The 22,941-nt window shown below is 50.7% G+C and overlaps 1 protein-coding gene across 12 annotated transcripts in view; it reads left to right on the top strand.

The window, feature by feature from the left end:
• The first annotated feature begins 4,190 nt into the window (after positions 1-4,190).
• Positions 4,191-22,941, top strand: part of Mapk8ip3 (mitogen-activated protein kinase 8 interacting protein 3) — a 40,406-nt gene continuing 21,655 nt past the window's right edge. For 6 of the 12 annotated variants that reach the window (XM_026385397.2, XM_077802481.1, XM_077802479.1 and 3 more), the window contains exons 1-5: positions 4,191-4,569; positions 13,119-13,239; positions 15,561-15,631; positions 15,848-15,939; positions 21,207-21,351. In XM_026385397.2, coding sequence (XP_026241182.1) covers positions 4,252-4,569; positions 13,119-13,239; positions 15,561-15,631; positions 15,848-15,939; positions 21,207-21,351 — 747 coding nt within the window. In that variant the 5' untranslated portion in view covers positions 4,191-4,251. Of the gene's footprint in view, positions 4,570-13,118; positions 13,240-15,560; positions 15,632-15,847; positions 15,940-21,206; positions 21,352-22,528; positions 22,620-22,941 lie in introns of those variants that run through there. The other 6 variants (XM_026385388.2, XM_026385387.2, XM_026385395.2 and 3 more) reach the window with 4 other exon arrangements.

The raw sequence follows: 22,941 nt of genomic DNA, 5'->3' as shown, positions 1-22,941 counted from the left end.
GCTACTTACAGCTCTGCCTGTAGCCAGACCAGAAATTCAAGATACAGAGTATTAAAAATTTATTGTTTTCTTTAGCCCAAACAAAAGGGGGTGGGAGAGGGTTGCCCTGTGTGTGAAGCTGGCTGCTTAGAGGACCGGGGCCTTTCAGACTGCAAGCTACATGTCTGGGGATGAGGGTAGAGGGCTCCCCTGGTGTCTGCTCATTTGTTCTGATGGAGCAGGATTTCTGAGGTGGGCAAGGGCAGGGAGCTGGTGCTGAGTGGCTGGTGGGCTCTTCCGTGAGCTATCTCCTGCTGACTAGGCATCCAGGAACAGCTGAAGAAAGCCCAGTCTGTCTTGCTGTAGGATGGAGAGGAAGCAAAAGCAGAGACATCAGGAAGGCAGTGGGAGTCCACATAAAGCATCCCCTTTGGCCCCAGGACCAGTTACCCATCACAAGGATAGCTTCCACTCCCAAGAGACCACCAAGCCCATCATCTCCTCTTTTTACCCCCAGTGTGTCGTCCTTCTCTCTTGAAGCACCATGACTGCTTTTCCTCAGCAGCAGTCAACAGAACCAAACAGTTGACCTCAGTCTGTTGCTCTGAAAGTTTTTCTACCCTGGTCCTCTGAATTGCCCAGTTCCTGCATCTCAAACCATGACCACATCTCACATAAGAATCTTCCTTCCTCTCTCAGGGACTGGCCTTGGTCCTTGATGTGCTGGATTTACTTGTAGATTGTTCCTCTGTTTCCTCTCATCAGCCTTAAGTATGGGCCTTCACTGATAGTGTGAAGCTCACTTCCAAAGCTGCACTCTGCCCTCTGCAGGTCTTTAAACCTCTTCACATACACCTGAGTACAGGGTTTTTTCAGATCCTTCCTATGTCTTTGTTCCTATAGTTGGTGGGAATGCATGAGAACCTTGGGTTCTTAGGTTGGTTTCTTCAGTAATATCTAAAAGGCTGTCTTCAAGTACCAGCTTCACATAAATGCCTGTGGATTTGGTTTCTGACATCTTCCAGAAAGCAGTCCACTGCTTCAGCCACCTTTTTGAAACTGCAGAACCTCTGGACCCTACTATAAACAATAGGCCAGAGCATTAAGTAGTTAATGCATTAAGCAGAGTCTCAGCTCTCACGCCAACAGATGTTTTGCTGGCATGAGTCATGTTGCTTCATTTGTCAGGCAGAGGTCCCTCCCTGTCCACTGCAGCCTCAGTTCCCTGCTTCCTTGTGGTGGGCATATTAACAGGAGAGGGCCTTGGTGGCGTGGCTATTGCTTTAAGTGCCTACAGGGCTCGAATCAGGTGCTAGGAACATCCTCAGTGTCCTTTAGCTTTGGACAAATGGCAGGTCTTGTGTGGTCTAACACTACCTGCAGGAGCTAATCAATCCCCAGGCTCTGGCTCCTGGCACATGGAGGGGTCTGCATATGACTTGTCAGCCAAAGAATCTTAACCCCTTCAGTTGCCCTATACACCATGGAGCCAAAACATTCCATGTGAGTCCTGAGAACTTGGACAGGTTTCTGTTCAAAGTCATTTATAACATTGTTTGGAATTTTGGGGCAGGGCAAGTTCCCACTGAAATAATATAAATGTTGCTTAGCTTTTTAAGCCAAAACCCACTAACTTGTTTGACTTACAAGGAACTAGTATTAATGATAGATATGAACCACTATTTGTAATGATGTTTTCTTAGAGAAAATAAATTGTGAATTCTAAATCAAATTGCCAAGAAAAATATCTGACATTACTGTGCTGGTTCCTGCTTTTGTGCCAATGAGAAGGAAACTCTGTTCTGAGTCCGTGTCCTGAGCAGTGTGCTCACTTCGGGAGCAGAAAAGGCACTTCCCAGGTGAGCCCAGCATTGTGGGTATGGTGCGCACCCACATTAGGAAGATGCTGTCTGTATGTGGACACATCCTGTCCTCAACCTCCAAGCTGCATTAAGAAATTACTAGTCTGTATTTTTATTAAGCCTTAATTTTTTTTAATAACATTTGGTGCCAACATGTTTCTAGAGCTGTATCAAAACAAGAAACTTGTCCTCACATCACAATGCAATTTTGATAGGAACATTTTGTTATTTTTAGAAGGCAAAATTAGGAATAATGGTTGAATTAAACTTTGTAACCATGTAATTAAAGTCTTTGCCTGTTTTTTGTGTGTGTTCTTTCCCATCCATCCATTCTGCAAACAAAATGCCGTAAATTGGCTCCTTTCCCCACAATTCCTTTCTGGTAAGTTTGTCTCTTCCTGCCATTTAATCTGGAGGATACCCAAATCGATCTTAAAGCTTTGAGCAGGCTATGCACAGTGGCTATTGCCTGTGATGCCAGTGACTTGGGAGGCTGAGACAGGACAATTGTAGGTTCCAAGCCAGCCTCAGCAACTTAGCAAGACCCTGTCTCAAAAAGAGCTAGGGATATGGCTCAGTGGTATAGCACCCCTGGGTTCAACCCCAATGGGATACGCACACACAAAAAGCTTTGAGTGGGGAATTTGCCCTAAGTTAAGCACATTGATTATTTTCTCTTGCTACTAGTTATCCTTAAAGTCTCTAATGTACCTCTAGCTTGGCTTTGAAATCCCCCATGACTAGCCCTGTAATGAACAGGTGAGATGCTGAGCTGAGTGTCAGATTCAGTGCAGAAGAGCAGATCAAATGTCTTTCTTCTGTTGGGTTAGCTATTTTCTTATGTCCCCAAGCAAACTTAATATCTTCATGTGTGCTATGTGGATTCAGGGAAATGAAACAGACTGCCTGTGATGAGAGCCCCCTCTAGGAGATGCCATGCCATTCTGCCAGCTGGCTCAGGGCTTCAAATGAAAACCAAGTCCTCAGAAAGCTAGCATGGTTATCTGGAACACTATCTTCACTTGTTCATACATGTGATGGGATGTGTAGAGCAAGTTTCAAGAACTGGGTTAGGCATTGACATTAAATTACCTATTAATAGCAGCTGATCAAGCTGGGATTGTGGCTCAGGGGTAGAATGCTCACCTCTCACTTGCAAGGCCCTGGGTTTGATCCTCAGCACCACATAAAAATAGATTTATAAAGGTATTGTATTCAACTACAAAAAAATAATAAATATTTTTTTAAAAATAGCAGCTGCTCAAGCTAAGGGCAGTCACTGAAATCTGAGTCGTTCAAGTCCCCAGAGGCCAGACAGCGGACACTGGTAGCTCTACCAGTGTTCAGGTGAAAGCCAGAAAAATAAACATCAGAGCTGGTATTTTGAAGTCTTGTTCCTCCCTCAGAAATGTGCCAGTACTGGGACAGTATCACCTGCTGTGTTATCTGGGAGATCCTTCAGGGAGTCAAACCTTGCAAGCAGGTACATTTGAACCTAGGGGCGCATTACCACTGAGCCACATCCCCAGCCCTTATTTTTACTTTAAGATGGTTTTGCCATCCTGCCTCAACCTCCAGAGTTGCCAGGGTTAGGTTAAATCCCCCCACCCCCAGACGGCTCCTGCCTCAGCTTTCAGAGGAGCTGGGATACAGGCATGGGCCACTGAGCCTGGCTGAATTCCTTAATCCTTAGCATTCTTGGGGATTGTTAGTGAAACATTCCTTAGAAATCAGAACTTTTGAAAGGAATGAGCTCACCTTACATTTTATGGTCTTTTAATGAGCAAATCCGAAGTTCTAATCAGTTGACTTCAACTTAATATTGTATATTCTGTAAGCGCCGGGAATTACCCAGCATGCCAGCTTGTTAAAATTTCGTGGTTTCAATCAATTTCAGGTAACCAATTTCTGAAGGTGGTGTTCATAATAAAAATAATAGTGATGTCCACGCCGGCTGGCCGGGTCATGGCGGCTGCCCTGCTGGGGAGTTCTCGGAATTCTCGAGGTTCGAGCCTCCGGAACACAAGCCTGCTCCGCTATCGCTCTGCCGTGACCGGCACTCGCGGGTGGCGCCGCGGAACCCGAACCGCCTGTGCAGGCGGGCCGCCAATTCCTGGTGTCGCGAGGCGTCCAGGCAAACGTCCAGCCGGGGCGAAAACACGGCCCGCAGCAGCTGGCCCTACCGCGCCGCTGGGACACAGCGTGGGAAGACCCCCGAGCCACAGACGCGGCCGGAAGCGCCGCTTCCCTGACGCCGCGGCGCGGCCCCACCCTGCGGTGGGCGGGACTTCCGGCGGGCGAGTGACGGGCGCGGCTTGGGCAGCGGCCTGAGGCGACAGCGGCCGGTAGGGGCGACGCCGCGGCCCGCGGACCCGGCAGCCGGAGCGCCGCGCTGGCGGCGGCCGCCGCGATGATGGAGATCCAGATGGACGAGGGCGGCGGCGTGGTGGTGTACCAGGACGACTACTGCTCGGGCTCGGTGATGTCGGAGCGCGTGTCGGGCCTGGCGGGCTCCATCTACCGCGAGTTCGAGCGCCTCATCCACTGCTACGACGAGGAGGTAGTCAAGGAGCTCATGCCGCTGGTGGTGAACGTGCTGGAGAATCTGGACTCGGTGCTGAGCGAGAACCAGGAGCACGAGGTGGAGCTGGAGCTGCTGCGCGAGGACAACGAGCAGCTGCTCACGCAGTACGAGCGCGAGAAGGCGCTGCGCAAGCAGGCGGAGGAGGTGCGTGGGCGCGGGCGGCGGGCGGCGGGCGGCCGGCGGCCGGCGGCCGAGCCCGCGGCTGGCCACGGCTGGCTTTGAGCAGGGCTCTGGGCCGCACGTTCCTAGATTGGGATGCTCGGGCCTCACCACTGCGGCTTCAGACTCCCCACACAGGGGATTCAGGAGCCCCTAGGATGTGAGAGCCCAAAGTGACCCGGGCCGCTTTACTAGGGAGGGAACTGGCCCTGAGAAGTGGAGGGGCCCGACCAAGGTCACACACTCCAGAAACACCGGGCCAGGATGCGGAGTGGACCCAGACGCACGGCCTGCTCTCTTCTGGGTCACTCCTCCCCACATACCCAGCGGTGAAGCTGTGGCTTCCTCCCCCTGTGCTGGGCACCGCCCTCCACTGCTCTGACCACTCAGGGCCTTTTGATGCCTGACGGAGGTTTGGTTGGCTTTCTTTTTTATTCCCAGCCTGTGTAGTCAAAATAGTGATGAGGAGGAAGTAAAAGAAGAAAACCAAGCTGGACAACCTTAAGGCCGAGTTGTAGCTGTGTACCTAAAAATGTACACTACCTGGCTTAGGTACCCTGCTTTGTTCACTGCCAAGGCAACCTCCAGGGAGGTGCCTCTTCCTTCCCACTTACACTCAGGCTGGACCATTGCTTTTAAGTATTGTGCCTGCGCCTTGCAGAGAGATTGCTGAAATGCCCTTACCCTATTGCTCCAGCTATTTAGACAGGCTGCACAGAGAGCTGTGAGCTGAGCAGTAAGCAAATACCCTGGGCTGGACTGGCCAGGTGGAGGTGGCAGTCAGATGCTAATATTATGCCCTTAGGAAGAGTCAGGTACTGTTACAATTGAAGAAAAGGGTTCAACCCTGTAAACTTGATGTTCTGGCTCCTTTATGGAATCAAGCAGACATTCACTTTCAGTCTTGTGGAAAAGACCACTGCTCTTTGCCGGCTTATTTTTCTAGTCAGGGACTCCTGATCATGGATGTGTGCAATAGCCCAGGATCTGGACGTCATGGGCTGCAGGCATGCCATGGTGCAGAAGAGCTGGGATGAGCTGTCAGAGGATGCTGCCCTAGCCACTCTGCTCAATTAGGCTTAGTCAGAGATGGTAACCTGAGCCAGCTGCAGCCTTCTGAGAAGACAGAGTCTGCAGGGTTTTTGAGGAAAACCTTGAGCAGAGTAAACATCCCTGTCTTCTACTCACCCTGTGATAACCATAAGGAGATTCTTGGTTCTGATACTGAGTGGCCAGTTCTCTGGAATTGAGGTCTAGGGTGAAGGGCCCAAGCCGTGGAGTCTGCAGATACCATCTTGGGCACCAGCCTTGTCCTTTTGAGCGGCCTATCCGCCAGGTCTCTCCTCCTCTGGGCCACAGTGACCTCTTCTCTAAGTGGATTGTTTGTCAGCCTTGGCATGTCAGTTTCGTCTCAGATGTTGGGCACCACTATTGGTTCTAAGTGGCCTGAAGAATCATGGTGAGGGTTTGAGACATCAGGCAGGACCCCTGGTGGGGTCTCGGACAGCAAGCCCTGGGTGTTGCCAGCTGTTCAGATTTTAGCACAGGTTCTCAAAAGGGTTGGAAAGGGGCAGCTGGCTGTGTGTGCCAGGCCTGAAAGGACAGAGGCTGGAGTTTGCCCAGGTGGCAGAGTTCTTCTTGCAGCAATTAAGCACCTAGCTTATGAGAGGAAAAATAAGGCTTCAGAGGTGAGTTTTAGTCATCGCTTGCTTTAAAATCTCTTTAACCTTAGAAAAGCTGCTAGTAGCATCCCTCACATCTCAAGTAATGCAGATGGGTACTCTTCCCACAGGAGGTGTCTGTGGACATTTGCTGATGATGGACATTTGATGCCGTGTAAGAAAAGCATCCAAGTGGAGGAGAGTTTGATCCAAGACTTCTTTTTTCCTAGTCAGACAAAAATAATCCATTTCATAGAAGAGAATTTGGGTAGGATCAAACTGGGAAGTGGGGCAGCTGGGATTGTGGCTCAGTGGTAGGGCAATTGCCTAGCACATGTGAATCATTGGATTTGATCCTTAGCACCACATAAATAAATAAATAAAGGTATTGTGTTCATCTACAACTTAAAAATAAGAACTGGAAATGGGGTGAAAAATCAACATAATCCCATCCTACAGAGATGATCTCTCATGAATGAGTAAATACATTGAATCAGAAGTTCTTGCTCCTGTTTCCTATGTCAAAAGTAGTAAGTTCACTGCTTGGACAGTGTCTGCCATTTCTTCTTCAGCCAAAGTGAATATTAAGAGCAGTTTTGGGTTTTTTTTTTTTTTTCCTCGCTGTACTAGAACTAGAATCCAACCAAGTTGGATGCAGCTCTATCACTGAGCTGCATCCCCACCCCTTAAAAGAAGTTCTTAAATACTGTTTTTTGGATGAAGCTATTAAGATGTGGTGGCCAGAGCTGTTTTTCCTTGTTGCCTCCAAAAAGTTCTTCAACTGTAGCAGTACCAGAAGCTCCAAGAGCAAAGCAGTGTCATACTAGACTCATTTTCATGGCACTAGGAATCAAACCTAGACCTTTGTGCATGCTAGAAAAGGGCTGTACCCCTGAGCTGTGTTCCCATTCTCCAGAGTCACTCTGAAAGATGGAAACAAACAGGTACAGAAACCATGAGCAAAGAGCTGCATCAAGCCAGGGAGAACATGGGGGCGGGGGGCAGCTGGGGTTCAGAGGCTTCTGGAGTAAAGCCTGCTGTTCTGTGGTGAGAACTTTCTGGGCTGCCATGGCAGCCCAGGTGGACCAGGGGGGCTGAATGCGGATGGAGGTCAGTTCCCTTAAAATCTGAATTAATCTTTTCTTAAACTTTTTGTTGCAATAATATACAGAAAAGTTGCAAAAATATTCTCCTCATGTGGATTCCCATATGTGAATCTTTTCCCATTTTGTTTTCTTTCTCCCCCATTCTGCTAAGGCCTCGGGGTCCTGCATGTCCCTATAGTCCCTGATATTCTGGAATGGTTCCTCAGTTTCTGCCCTTTGTGACCTTGACATGTTACAGCTCACATTAATCACTTTGCAGTGTATATGCTGGTCTGGCTTTCCTGTAACCTGGTAGCCAGACTCATTCTCTGAAGTAATACTCAGGGCTGCCAAGTCTGGGACATCTTGACCGCATGCAAGATGGGCAGGCAGGAGGGGCACAAGACAAGATGTGAGAAGAGGCCTGGTCTTCCACTTCCTCTCCCCGTGTGTGCTGCTCCCCTTGCGTAGGACCCTGCCAGGGTTTTGCCCAGCCAGTTCCTGGCCCACCTGACTCCCTGGCATCTGACAGTGTACTGGAGAGAACAAGAATGTCCCCAGCATTCACCTGCTATGCCTCTCACCCTGACCTCCCCAGCTAACTTCTAGTTTGTTCAGGGACAGGACCAGGGCTATTCTCTTCTCCAGCTAGCCTATGTGAATGAGCAGGGGAGCCAGCTTCCCCTTTGCTCATCTTTCCATGCCGACACCTCAGTTCCCAAGATCAGGGATTCTCTTAGGAGCAGCCCTTCTGTCCAGCAGACTTCTGTGGTGATTGGCATATTCTAATTTGTGCTGTCCAATCCAGTGGGCCCGTGAACATTTCCAATGTGTCTTAGGGAGCTGAGGAAAGGGGATTTTAATTATTTTTAATTATTTTTCTTCCCTGGGGATAGAAACCAGGTCCTGATACTTGTAAGGCCAGGTCTCTTCCACTGAGCCACACCCCAAGCCCTGGTTTTCCTTTTAATTATTTTATGTTGAGACAGTCGCCTGTGACCAGGGCACCTGTACTAGACAGCACAACTGTGAACAGTCTGGCTGAGTCCCTTTCAAAGGGCAGGTGGTAAATGTTTCTAAGTTAGCTTCAGGCAAGAAAGGAAGATGCTTAAAATTGGGTTTGGATTTTTTCAGTGAACGCGTTCCAGCCAGAGGGACTTGTTTCTGCTACAGGAGAGCAGGTAGAGGAAAATAGGATGAGATGGAGCCAGTGGGAGGCGGTGCTAACTCTCTAGGAAACAGCAAGCAGGTGACGAAATTCCTGCAGGGCTGAGAAGAGGTCTGCTGGGAGATCCCTGGCTCCTACAAGTCTCCTTTGCTGATGGTCACAGGACTGAACCTTTTACTCTGGGCTTCACTCTCTTTTATCTTTTATTCTTTTTTCAGGGGGAGGGGTTAGCCATTGTGTTGAGGTATGGCTGGCATACACAGAACTGCACATGCTTAGTGTACAATCAACAAGGATTTTTGTTTTTTGGGTTTGAACCCAGAGGCACTCTACCACTGAGCTATATCCAGCCCTTTTTATTTTCATTTTGAGTCAGGATCTTGATAGGTGACCTTGAACTTGATATCTTCCCACCTCAGTCTGGGATGACAGGTATGTGCCACACTCCGGTCAGTGTGATGAGTTTGGACATTGGTATAGACCCCTCAAGCTATCCATCCCCACCGTGAGGGCAGTGAAGGTGCCCCCGCCCCATCCTAGAGCTCACTTATGTGATCTTGGTCTCTGTGTCTCCCTGCCTTCCCTACCCCCAGTTGACCACTGATCTGCTTTCTGCCCCATTGGTTCATTTGCATTTCTAGGACTTTCTATACACAGACCATGCAGTATATGCCCTGCTTTGTCTCACTTCTGTCACTTGGTATTGTGGTTCTGAGATGTCCAGGCTGTCACATGTGTTGTTCTTCACTGCTAGGCAGTGTGTCTGCCTGTTTGTGTGTCTGCCTGCTGATGGAACTGGGGGCTTCACTTTTACGTGGCCTTGGTGTGCATGCCATCTTGGGACAGGCCCTGTGCAGTGCAGGTGTGTAGGTGATGGCAACTGCACCATTAACATATGCAGGAACAGTCGGGTGGGTGCAGTGGCCAAGTCTGTCATTCCAGAGATTCGGGAGGCTGGGACAGGAGGATCACAAGTTAGAGATCAGCCTCAACATAGACCCTGTCTCAAAATTTAAAAATTTAAAAAATAGCAGGGCACATTTTAAAATTTTTAAATAATAGTGGTGCATGCTTGTAATCCCAGCGGCTTGGGAGGCTAACAAAGGAGGATCAAGAGTTCAAAGCCAGCCTTAGCAACTGTGAAGCGCTAAGCAACTCAGTGAGACCCTGTCTCTAAATAAAATACAAAATAGGGAAAGTGATGTGGCTTGGTGGTCAAATAACCCTATAACCCTGAGTTCAATCCCCAGTACCAAAAAAAAAAATTATACACACACACACACACACACACACACACGTACATATATACGTGTGTGTGTGTGTGTGTGTGTGTGTGTGTATGAATTTTGGCTGGGGCTGTTGCTCAGTGGTAGAATTCCCTTGAGTTCAGTCCCCAGTATCACACACACAAAAAAAAAGTCAGAAATGTTCAGGACTGCTGGAGGAGGCAAAAGCCAGGAGACTGGAGTCCACCATGCGGCCAGCGCAATGGTTTCATTAATGAGGTTCTTGGCATAAAAGTTAGTTATCGAGATCAAAATAAAACACACAGACTCAGTTACCTTATTTCTATTGCCAGGTCCAAGACGGCTCCCTCTCTGGTTCCCACCTCTAACCGCCCAGCAGGGCAGCAAGGATTACTCAGGGCTAGCAGGAGAGAGAGAGAGAGTGAACACGCCTGGGAGTAGCTTTTTATTGGGGAACAAGGGATTCAGGGGAGAATTCCATCCAATGAAGGTTGATGGGGGGACTGCACTCCAAGGTCAGGGTCAGTGATTGGGCCCCCGGGGTCAGTGGTCAGGCACACCCCCACACGGATGGGTTCTCTCGTCAAGAGAGGGCCAGGAAAGTTCCAACACAGCCAGAACGCCTCAGACCCTAACCAGGCGCCCAATCACGTGTCAGAATGGCTTCCCACACTGGAGTCTATTTTTGACCCTGTGTAGAGACTGGCCTGTTCTAAGAACACATTCCAGCCACTGGGGACCAAGTCTCGCCCTGAAGAAATACAGTGTTTTTCGACACATTTACAGCCCATGTAGTCAGTCATTTGCAGCTAGGTTTTTAAGTGCCTGTGAGGATAGGAGCTTTGGGATGGCAAGTTGAATATGACAGATATCCTTGAGTATGTGCCTCCTCTCAGCTCTGGAGTTTAGACCCCATCCCCCATAGCAATGGATTCAAAGGAGGACCTCTTATTGAAGTGTTCTGGGGCCTTCTGCCTGCATCTTGGCTTCCCTTGACACTGGGTATCATTCCTTCCATTCTCTGCTTCTTGCTGGGGTCCTATTCCCCAACCTTTTCCACCCTGGCCTTCCTACCACCTCTCCTCCTCCCTAGCAGATGAGTGCCCAAACAGATACTGCACTGGGCGCCTGCCCTGTGCCTTTCTTAAGTTTGGAATGCTCTTTTCTTGAGAGCCAGTACTCCTGGCCACAGAACAGGGGAAGCATTGGCTGGAGCAGCCACAGAGGATGAGTGATGTTTCCCAGCGTGGCACATGGGTTTAGCTTCTGTTTTCTTACTTCCCCTTGTATCACTGACATAATCCTTTTCTTTTCCCTGTCTTACCAATTCTTAAAAACCAGTATGTATTAAACCAGCTGGATGGGTTTTGGGCAGGCACTGGAGCACATATTCCCTTTAATGTAAATGTGAGGAATGCTTGCTGTGTTCCTGGGATACGGCCATTCTCAGAGCCATGTTGGAGTACAGAAATATCCCTCCTCACTAGTGTGCCATCCAGCAGACCTTGGAAGCAGTTTCTGACACCCAGGGTCACCCTCAAGACCTGCTCTCCTGCTTTTCAGACCTAGGATTAAGACAGTCATGGGAAATGGAAAGGTGGTTTGGGTCCTTTGCCTCTAGCCAGCCTGGGGTAAAATTCTGCAGTGTCAGGCACACACCATCCCCTGGGAATCGGCTGCAGAAGAAGGGCACCTGCCCAGCCCAAAAGTCAAAGATGAGAGTGTATTTCTTTTGGAAATTGGTTTTTCTCCCTCCTTTGGATGGAGTCCTTTCGGTGACCCTGGTCTCTAGGACATGTGAGAACGAATTCAATCTGAAATGTCAATTTGCGTTGCTGGTGGAATTTCCTTGCATGTGAAAGTGTCACAGGTCTGCCTAGTGCTTGAGAGGCAGTGCCTGGTTGTTGCTGCACTTCTGAGAATTCCATGCTGACCTCTGTGCATTTGGCAGGAAAGGTCAGTTGAGTTCTGTGTGGTCTTACAGTTGGAATAGAAAGAACCTTGCGTTCTGGTGAACACTAAGAAGAGATTTCTCTGATACTAGATGTTGGAAGGGCTTGTGCTGTCAGATTATTTTAATACATATCTTCAAATTCACCAGGAAACAAATTCTGATAAGCTGGCCAATATATGAGGGGTAAAGCGGTTTTCAAGTTAACCTGGAAAGAGAGATGTGAGAATAACCAAGGAAATGCTGGTGAGGAAGGTTTGTGAGGAAGCACACCCCTCGGGTTCAGGACTGTGTTTGGCACCAGTGTGCCTGGAACAAACCCTCTTTTGGTCTGATCAGAAATAGACCGAAACAGTATGATTCTAGCACATGAGAAACGCAGCACTGTGCAGTGACAGGGCAGGAGAGGGGCAAACGTCACCAAGGCAGCTCCCACACACAGACCATAGGCCGCAGTGCCAGCACAGTGCAAGGCCTGGGTTTAGTTTTTGTTTTATTTTGTTTTTATGATACTAGAGACTGAACCCAGGAGTATTCTACGTCTGATCTACACCCCAACCCTTTTTATTGTTTTACTTTGAGACAGGGCCTCACTAAGTTGCTCAGGCTGGCTTCAAACTTGTATCTTCATGCCTCAACCTCCCGAGTAGCTGGGATCACAGATATGCACCACTGTGCCCAGCTAAGACATAAAGTCTTGATTAGGTATAGTGAAAATCCTAATGAGTCAGTAAAAACAATATAACAGAATGAGTGATTTCCAGAGGTAGTCTATATAAAAAATACACTTGTGAAAAAGTTTTGGTGTCATCAGTGACAGGGGAACTGAAATTGCAGCCAGCCAGTCAGCCATGCCACCTTTCTTCTCGCAAACTAACAGAGACCAACCCCAACTTTTCCAGGGACTAGGTGTGATGCTTGGTGTCATCAGTTAGTCCAGTAATGGTGGGTCCTGAGCTGAGCGGTGATTGAAATGCCATGGGAATAGTCGAGGCCCAGCTGTGTATTGTGGAGCCTGTGTTCAACAATTCCTAAACAGCAAGGCTTTTAGCGAGCAAGTGCCTCCTCCAGGTGGGGCTCTGTGGCAGCCTATGTGCCATGGGAGCATGAAGGGTGCCCAAGGAGTCAGAGTGCCCATGCATTGTGTTAACTGAGAAGTTTCCAGAGGTGTTTGGTCTAGAGTCCCCTGTTGCTTGCTTTCAGGACTCAGCTATGCTGAGATTTGCCTGAAGGGCGCCAGCACCATAAAGGGTTGGAAGCCAGAGTCAAGAATGGGGAAACCCCCCATTCCAACCCTCCCACTGTCCAGCTCATGGCCTCTCGAGGCTTGAAGCCCATGGTCCTTCAGGTGAAGAAGGGCTGCAGTCCCCTTCTGGCTGCACACCTTTATAATATCTACCTATTTGTTGTTTCTGTGCATAGAAATTCATTGAGTTTGAAGATGCCTTGGAACAAGAAAAAAAAGAGCTACAGATCCAGGTGGAGCACTATGAGTTTCAGACACGCCAACTGGAACTGAAAGCCAAGAACTACGCCGATCAGAGTAAGTGACTGGCAGGAGAGGTGACACGAGAGGGAACATGTGCATGGTGTGAGGCCCGGCTGGCTGGGGCAGAGATGAGAGCTTCTGGTGAAAGGAGATTAGAGGAAGCCCAGTGATTTTTCTCAACTACTTGTTTAATCTCCACACTAGCATGTGTTTCTGTAATCACCTCAGGTCCTTTGTGGAAGTGAGAAAAATAGATAAGACTCCTAATCACAAGGCTCTGCTGTTTTATAGTGAAATCTGACCTGAAAATGTCCACTCCGTGGTCTTGTGGTCCTGCTGGCTTCTTGCTCCCACCTGCCTGGGGAGTGAGTGACTGGTCTTTGTCCAGCTGAAGGTCCATCCATGACAAAGCCATTGCTGTCATGGCAGTGCCTAGGAGAGTCTCATGGTTGGCCAAGGGTGTCTGTGGGAAAACCCTGTCCCGGCAAAGCAAGGTGAAGAAAGGGTGTTTTGTGGCTTAGCGGTAGAGTGCTCATTTAGCACGTGTGAGGCCCTGGGTTCTATCCTCAGCACCACATAAAAATAAATAAATAAATAAATAAAGGTATTTAAAAAATAATTACAGTATATTATTTAAAAAAAATAAATCCAAGGGCTGGGGTTAGAGGTATTGTGTCCAACTACCATTAAAAAAATAAATATTTTTTATAAACTAATTTAAAATAAATAAATAAAATCATTACCATGAGAACATGTATTTTAGTCTTCAACATTATACTAAAACTGTTGTCATTAGCTGTATAATCTTAGTCTCTACAAAGAGGTGTTTTATTGAAACCCATATTGCCACTTTACCTGATTTTCCTGGATGGCAGGAACCTTTTTTTTCCCCAAAAAGTAAGAATCAAATTGGGGGAAAAACCAGTTTGCTATGTTGGGCCTCTCCCCATCCTTAGAAGCCTTCCGCAGCCAGCCACTTCCGGGTGCACTGGTGTTTAACCAGCCAGCCTCCAGCCTGAAGCCCCGCTGTAGGCACTCATAGGAAGCCCTTTCTGGAGTTCCCCATGCACTAGTGTTCCCTTTACTTAGACTGTGTGTCATGTGTGAAGAGAGAAGAAAGATTGCAACTAGATTGCAGGCAGTGATTACTTGTTGGGTAGGCACCAGGTGAGAGGGGTCATAGAGATGCCCTGGGACTCTAACACTACATTCCTCTGCAGGAGAGCACAGTTAGGCAGCCAGCCTCTCCAAGGACAGAGCAGTGGCCGGGTCAGAATATGCCTGACATGGGTTGTGTGTTGTGCACCAGCACCTGTAAGTCCTTTATGTGTTGAGTGCTGGTGTCCATAACAAGCCTTCTAGGCTTCTACCTCGAGCTGGAGCTCCTGCTGCTTCAGCGGGATCCCGAACCACCAGACACACCAACCCAGGCTGTACAGCAGTGACCTCCACAGACACCGCCAGGCAGGCCACCTTCAGGTCGAGGAGCAAAGCACACCCTGCAGTGAGAGGTGGAACCATGTCATTTGATAAATCAACTGAAAGCAGACATCAGGAAGCCAAGGAAGGGTGGGAAGGTCTCACACTGAGGATGGGGCACTGGCTGCTGAAGGATCATGCCACACGAGTCCCTGAAATTGTCTGTTTTATTGTCCTGCTTCTACTCTTCTTCCTGGCCCTCCCATCTTGCTGGGCTGCAAAGACAGAGGGCTGAGCCACAGGGGGAGGCATCTAAGATCATTGCATGCTGGCTTTTGGCAGGACATGGAGGCATCACCTGGCCCCTGCTGCCAGTTAGCCTCTTGGGCAGTTGTCTGCTTGGGCAGGCACACGTGGGGCCAGAGGGGACTATCCCAGTGTCACCAGTGGCCACCAATTTAGGGAGGCCTTGCTGTCAGTCTCAAGGAGCCATGATTGTGACTTGGTCTTCCCAGACCTCAGCATGTGTAAGGAGTCCTGCTGTCTTTTCTGCCAAAGTGCTGTCACTCTTAGGAATGTCTAAGAGGTTGTCTCTTCCCACAAACATCTCATTCCTCTTTCTTTGCTGTGCTGGGATGAAACCAGGGCCTCCCATATCTTAGGCACATGTGCCACCACTGAGCCCTCACTCACCTTCAGTTTTGCCTCCATCAACAAACTTCCTGGCTGACCTGGGTAGAGATTGCTTCTGGTGTATCTGCTTATCCTGGTTTTCTTTATAACTGAGTGAAGTGCTCTCCCACAGATAGCACACACCATGCCTGTCGTGTCTGCCCTCCAGCAGTCATGGCCCTTAGGGCACGAGATGCTACACCAGCTTCTGGTCCTGGCCTGAGGAGGGACCAGCCTTGTGGGAGCGGGCTGTGTGGCTGACCCATAGGCCTTGTGTCTTCTAGTCTCTCGGCTGGAGGAACGGGAATCTGAGATGAAGAAGGAGTACAACGCCCTGCACCAGCGGCACACGGAGGTGGGCACCAATGGGCCTCCCTGGGTAGGAGGGACCTGAGCTGCAGCCCACACCTGCTATTTGCTGGTGCCACCTGTGTCTGGAGGGAAGCTGTCTGCCTCGGCTGGTTTGGCCCCTTCCCCAGGAGTTGCCTGTTTTCATTGGAGCACAACTGCATCTGAATCTTGGTGGTGAGGGGCCCAGGGGGCTTCACTGATGAGAGTCCCCTCTTGGCAGATGATTCAGACCTACGTGGAGCACATCGAGAGATCCAAGATGCAGCAGGTTGGGGGGAGCAGCCAGACGGAGAGCAGCCTGCCAGGGCGGAGGTAGGCCAGCTAAGGTGGCAGAGGGGAGGCAGAGGGCTTCTGGGCAGGAGTGCATTTAGAGGTGGCTGTGGCTGAGGGCTTGTGACTTGCCAGGCTATGCCTTCTGTGAGTCGCAGGTCAGTCTCAGAGGCTCAGCAAAGTTGCATGTGTTCAGCCCTCACTATTCACATAGCTGGCAAATTTTCCCATTCACCAAAATATATTTGAAACCTCAAAATCAGTGCTTACAGTGCTTTTGCTTTTGCAATCATTTGCACAAGGAATGGGTTTAACTCAGTATAAGGCAGAACCAAGGGATCTGTCTGTCTGCCTCTCATACCAGGATTACAGAGGGAAGGGCCAGAGGGGCTGGACACTGTTCTGCAACAAGCACCTAGAGACCTCTACCTGCTGGCGGGCTTTGAAGCCCAGCTCTGGCATCTGTTAATGGGGCTTCAGCCGATCACCCAATGCTCTGACCTCATCTCATTTATAAAATAAAGAAGGTAGAGTTTGCTAGTTATGACTTGTGGATAAAACTAGGATCTGTGTGGAGTGTGAACACATTCTTCTTGGGGTAGGGGCTCAGTGTCTGTGGATCTGTGTTCTAGGTGAGTGGAGCATGCTACTGCTAACTGACGGGATGGGCGGAGGTCAGGCCACCTTAGCCAACCACTGAGCCTCATTCCCTCTGCAGGGCAGGTTGATGCAGCAGACCCCCAGGCCCCTCTGTGTTAACCTTGCTTGAGCAGCAAGGAGAAGCCCCCCCAGGCCAGAGTCCTCTAGTCTCTGTTTCAGGCCCAAGGAGCAGTATCAGAGATCCTATCCAGTTGTGACCAGCATGAGGGGGTGAGTGGGAGAGTACAGATGGAGGCCTGGGCCAGGGGTTCTATACCTCCATCATGTGGGGGTAGGGCCTGAAGCCAGGACCACAGGGTGAGCCAGGTGCACCCATCGCCCTGTGGCCCCTGATTCTGCAGATAGGCTGGGCCAGGGAGCACCCTTGGCACACTGCGTAAAAGCTGTTGCGTACATTTTCTTCCGTGCCTGCCTATTCTGTGTGTTATGTGTATAACAAAAAGGTTCAGAGGTCCAGCTCTGGACTTCATCGGCCACTGACCAGGAAGTTGGGCAAAGCTGTCTGCTTCTGTGCCCCAGAGTCTCCAACCTGGAAACAGAAACAGACGTGTGTGCCATTGTGTCTCCAGGACTGCAGCAGGGAGCAAGGCACTGGCAGTGTGTTTGCAGACACGAGTCACTGCCTACCACGGAATGGGGCCTGTGTTGCAGCTGCCAGGCAGCACTAGAGTTAGCAAGGCAGTGTGGGCAAGAGAGCTTGGCAGACTGTGACACTGCAGTTTACCGTCGCATCTGAATGGGGGAAGTACAATTCCAAGTGTTTCTCCTTAGCACACTGTGGATGTGCTGACTTCTGGCCCTCAGAATGGCCACAAGGATTTCCAAACAGCTGGTCTTGAATTCTAACCCAGAGTCAAGGGTCTTAATGTTGTTTTGTGTGAGAGCTGCAGTGATTTGGGACTTCCTGCCTATCTTCTGCCAGTGCACCCTTAAAAGGGGAACAGCCCAAAGGTCACACAGTAGAGAGCACAGGGGTACTCTACCTGGGCTATCCTAGGAGCCGTGAGTGACCAGGATCTTGTGTCACAGTGGGCAGTGCCCCAGGCCCTGTGGACACTACATAAATTGGACTCCGTAGGACACTGGGCTCACCTAAAACCCTGCCACCCATGCTCTGAAACCAGCCGATGAAGTTTCTAGCCATCACCATGGGCAGTTCAGGCCTCCCATTCCTCTGTGTATAGTGGAGGAGCCACAGCTGTGGGGCAGGGTGTGCTTTGTCATGGATGATCCCATGGTGGGTGGGGAGAAGTAGGCCCTATCAGATCACCTGCTTCTTCAGGTGTTCCTGTGGGACCCACAGCCTTGAGCAGTGCACCAGTCAGTGTTGGCCCCTTGGTTTCTCCCTATTGGTCAGAGTTCAGCATTGGTTGCAGGACAGGCAGACTGTGGGAAGCTGGCTCCTGCCGAGGAGCCCATAGCCCTGGGACTTGTGTGTGCCACTCAGGCCTCATTCCTCAGCCTTGCTGGGACTTTACAGCAGCTCTTCCTCTTCCCTTGGGGAGCCAGAATGAGCCCTGTGAGAAGCCCTTGACCTGCTTCATAGGGGTAGTCCTGGGATCTGCTCTGACCGTGCTGTTCTGACCAGGTCCTGTGGTCTGGCAGTGGCTAACCATGTCCTCTGGACAGCACAGGGCCTCTGGTGCCTGTCGGCAAGAGTGCGCCCCCTGCACATAGCTGTCCTAGAAGCCCAGGGACTCGTTTATTTACCGTGGAATCCTAGCATGTCCAGGAAAGGGAGGGTGTCTTGTGACACCAGTCTTTGTCACACCGATCTGATCTGCCAGCTGGGCAGCAGGTGTAAGCAGCCATGTCACCTTCATCTTGAGACCCTGTGAGTTGCCCACCTCTGCAGGACACATGAGAATGCTGGCTGTGTTGCAGGTGGCTTTCGGCCATGAGAAGGCCAAGGTGCTCCCAGGGCTGGGGAGAGGGGAATTGGAGGGGCAGTGCCCAGGTCTAGGCTGTCGCCATCACTCGTCTAGCTGTCAGTTACGCTGAGCTTCCTCACCAGCCCAGAGGCTGTTTCTCTTGCTGCTGCCGAAAGTCAGGAGCATCCTCTGGGCTGTGCCTTCCCTACCATGATGTCTGGGCTCCTGGGTGTGGACAGGGGCTGCCGCCTGAGGCCTCCACAGTAGCTGACTAAGGTCAAGAAAGTGCAGCTTTGTCCCCCTACAAAGTGTGAGCCCTTCTGGGCTTGGGAGGCTGAGGTGGAGGGCAGATAGGTCCTGTCCCCTGTGCTCAGACCCCCTCAGCTCCCCCCAAGGCCCTAGTTCCTCCTTATTCTGAGCTACTGACCACTCCTGACCCACACCAACTTTTCCTGCACTCCTGGTGTGATTTTTCAGAGTCTGTGTGTCTCAGTAGGAGCTCAGACATCAGCTGTGCTTAGGCATGAGCAGGAGCATGCGTGTGTCTCAACTCTGTCACCCTCCTCTGTGTGCACATGTGTGCTTGTGCTTCTGCAGTAGATGTGTACATGCTGCACTTGCTGAACTACTGCACAGGCCCCATCCAGGGCCTCTTGTTGAAGTCAAGATGTCTGTCTGTGTGACCGCTGTTGTGTGTAGGGGAGTGGGGGTTGGGCCACCTTCTTGTCTCCTCATCATTGTCCTTGAGCTTCTTCCTCTGAGCGTGTGCACAGTCAGGAGCTGGCCTGACCTTCGTTCTCTAACGTGGTCTTCTTGTCCTGCCCTGTGCTGTCGCTGCTGTGTGCTGGCCGTGTCTGTCGCTGCCCTGCAGTCCTCGCCAGTCATGGAGGAAGAGGTAACGCTGTGGGTCTCTGTCTACTCAGTGCTGGGGTTGCCTTGGGCCATATGTGCCACATCAAGCTGTGGAAGTCCTTGGTTTGTGTGTCCATTGCCCCATCTTGTGCGGCAAGAGCCGCCCCCATGCTCCCTGCTGTCGCCCTGTAGCATGTGGTGGCAGTGAGGATGGCATCGGCTTGGGCCTAGGGACATATTAAGTGCTTCTCACCTGAGGTCATGAGTTTAAGTGCTTTAGGGGGTCAGCCAGGCCCCAGGGTGCTCCCCATGCTAATAATTAGCCTCTCAAAAGAGGCAAAGTGGGTAAGAGGAGGAGGGAGCCTGCTGGGGCAGGCAGGGGTGTAGCCCACCCCAGGCTCTGCTACTCCAGGCTTTGTGGGCTCTTGACAGGGAGCAGCTCTTGGGACTGGGCCCAGGAGGCTCTGGTAGAGATCCAGCACTTTCCAGCTGTCTTTCTCAGCATCTTAGAGTCTCCAAGTCTTGACAGGTACTGGCACCCCGTGAAGGGGTCATGAGAGCTGGCCATAGGCAAACGCCTTCTGATGAGGCTGAGTGTAGCTCCTCTGCTCCAGCAGGGTGCTGCCCCTCTGGTCCTGTGCCTGCCACTCCAGCAGCCCAGTTGACACAGCCAGGTCCCAGCAGGCATCAGGAAACAGACCAGCTCTCCAATCCCTAGAGCTGTCTGGGCACCCTTTCTCAGGGTCATTCTTCATAAAGCCATCCTCCAGCCACAGGAAGCATAGGCAGCATGCCTCTGCTCTCTCCTGCTCTCTGTCCTGTTTCCTTCAAGTATGAGAGGCTGAGGCATGCAGTAATGCTAGTTCTTACCCTGTCACTTCCAAGCAGAGCAGACTAGATCTGCCCCAGGGAAGATTGTGCTGCCCAGTCCTCCATGCCATTGAGGCCTGCCTGTTTAGAGGCCTCTGACGGGAGGACATGCAATGGGAGTACCTCTGTTCCCAGCACGACTTGCAGCCCTCCTAAGGTTCTCCTGGGACTGAGCCCACTGTAGGTGTGTTGGGCTTGGCTCTCTTGACTCTGTCTGCCTGATGCTCAGAGCCTCAGAGGACTCAGCTTCCTGACGAGGCTCGTGACAGGAGATCCTCCCTCAAAGGCTTCAGCAGATGAGGCATGCCTCACTTTACTTCAGACACATGGTATTCAAATGTTTTATAGTGATAAGTAAGACCTCATGAAAACCCAGATTGGTAGGAAAGAAGGGAGCAAAGAACTGGGCAGCAGACTGATGCCTCTACTGGCCCCGAGCAGAGACAGGACTGACAGGTTACCTATGAGGAGACAAGTCTGGGCTTTGTCATCATAAAAGTCACCACTCAAGGGAAATGGCCTGTCACTGCCTTGCTGTGAGATTGCTAGTGCTGACACCAGCGGTGACCATTAAAATTTGAGCTAGAGGCCAGGCACAGTGGTGCACGCATATAATCCCAATGGCTAGGGAGGCTGAGGCAGGAGGATCACGAGTTGAAAGCCATCCTCAGTATCTGCAAGGCGCTAAGCTATTCAGTGAGTCCCTGTTTCTAAATAAAATACAAAATATGGATGGGGGGTGTGGTTCAGTAGTCGAGTGCCCTGAATTCAATCCCCGTAACCCCCCCCCCAAAAAAAAAAAAAAGAAAAAGAAATTGAGCTAGAGAAAAGTGATACATCAGTGAGGGAGGGGAACGATCACACAGGGTTATGAGGAGTGGAGACTCCCCAGCACATGAGTGCTGCTGCCCAACTGGTCCTGCCCTCTGAAGCTGGACTGCAGGATGGCCTTTTGAAAAGCTCTATCCACCAGAGAGGCCTCATGGCCCAGTGAGGGCATCCACTCTTTCTCAGCTGACATTAACCTCCACTTCCTCTTCTCCTGCCCCTTTCCAGCAGGAAGGAACGTCCCACCTCTCTGAACGTCTTCCCCCTGGCTGACGGCATGGTACGTGCACAGATGGGGGGCAAGCTCGTGCCTGCGGGGGACCACTGGCACCTGAGTGACCTCGGCCAGCTGCAGTCCATCTCCAGCTACCAGGTTTTGTAGCCGTGCGTGGAGTAAGGGCCCCAGTGCCGATGCCCGCGTCCATCCAGGGAGCCCTGTCTTTGCATGCCACCCCGTGCAGCTCCCCTGTGTTAGTCTACCTCCTCTGGCTTGGTGTCAGGAGGTATGGGCCCCAGTGACCCTGTGTTGCCATAGCCACTTTATGTGGCTTCCCATGGCACCTGTTAAACCAGGCTGGGCCTCTCTGATCCTTAGGTGGACCACTCTACAGTGGAGATCCTGTGTCTATTAGGGCTGAGCTCAGCAGCTCTCCACCAGCACACCCCAAAATGCAGTATCCCCTCAAACCAGACTTAGGCAGGACACACATTGCTTCCCGAGCTGCCTCTGCTTTCATAGGTGTTTAGTCCTGAGACAGGATTTCAGCTGGAGGAAGCCAAAGGGCTTTCTCGTTGGGCCCTTCTCCTATCCTTGGAGATAGCTGTGAGTTAAAAAGGAAGGTCCCCCACTCACCCTTCATAGGTCTGTACAGCCACACAGAGAAGGTCAGATCCTCCATGCAGGACCTGGTCTCTTGCTACACCCATACGTAATGCTCAGGCTGCTGCCACAGGACAGGGCTCTCTGGCCACATTGCCAGAAAAGGCAGGCCACCTTCCTGGGCAGAGGAGCTGGCACTGGGTCTGGTGACTTTCTTCCCAACATCCCCGGAGGACATGTGGGGCCTGTGGGCTGGGCATATGAGGCTTAGGTTTTTTGCTTGCTGCTAGCCCTTGGAAAGTGATCCATGGTCCCATGGCTGTTCCAGGAAGTAAAGTCACCAGCCATGATCCTCACTGTCCTGCCAGTGTTGGTGTACAGGAGGAGGGCAGCAGACACATGGGGAACTGGCTGCTCATCCTCCCACTCCTGCTCTGCAGCAGGGACTCTCAGGGGGCCCCCTGGCCCGCCTTTCTTCCCACAAAGCCTTTTCTTTCTCTACTACATTGTCTGAAACAGTCTTTCTCTCCATAAATCATAGTGTTTTATGTTTTAGTTCACAGTGTGTTTTGTTTTATTTTTCTTTTTTTTTTCCTTTTAATAATTATCTTTTAAGTTTTTTTTTTCATGCTCCAGGTTTTAATTTCTTAATTTTTTTGTTTTTTGTTTTGTTTTTGTTTTCATGTACCATAGTGTTTTAACCAAACAGTTGTGGCCACTCATGGTGAGGAATGACCGCTAGGAGTGTGTGGGTTCTTTGCAATACACTTGGAGGTCACTGCCCCACGTTGATGTTTAGGAGGTTGAGAGGTTTGCCCTAGGTAAGTGGTGACCCTATAGGATAACAGCTGGGGCCCTGGGGGCGGCATGGCCAGTGGGCAATATGCCCTACAGTGACCACAAGGGTCTCTGAAGGCGGGGAAAACATGGCACAGAGGAAAGTGGTCCAGAATGTGCCTCACTGCACCCCCGGCTTCTGCCTGAGCTGCTGGCATCTCTGCTTCCCTTTTAGAAGGGCAGCAGAGACCTGACCCTGCAGATCTGTTGTGGGGAAGGCCCAGGTTCTTAAGAGATCTGCATCACTGGTAGCAGTGTGAAGCAGAGTGGTCTCCCCTTCTCACACCAGGAACAAGCCGTGTGTGG

Source organism: Urocitellus parryii, chromosome 9, assembly GCF_045843805.1.
Source record: "Urocitellus parryii isolate mUroPar1 chromosome 9, mUroPar1.hap1, whole genome shotgun sequence".
Taxonomy (NCBI): domain Eukaryota; kingdom Metazoa; phylum Chordata; class Mammalia; order Rodentia; family Sciuridae; genus Urocitellus; species Urocitellus parryii.
Note: the sequence above shows the minus strand (reverse complement) of the source record. Positions and strands in the feature narration are given on the sequence as shown.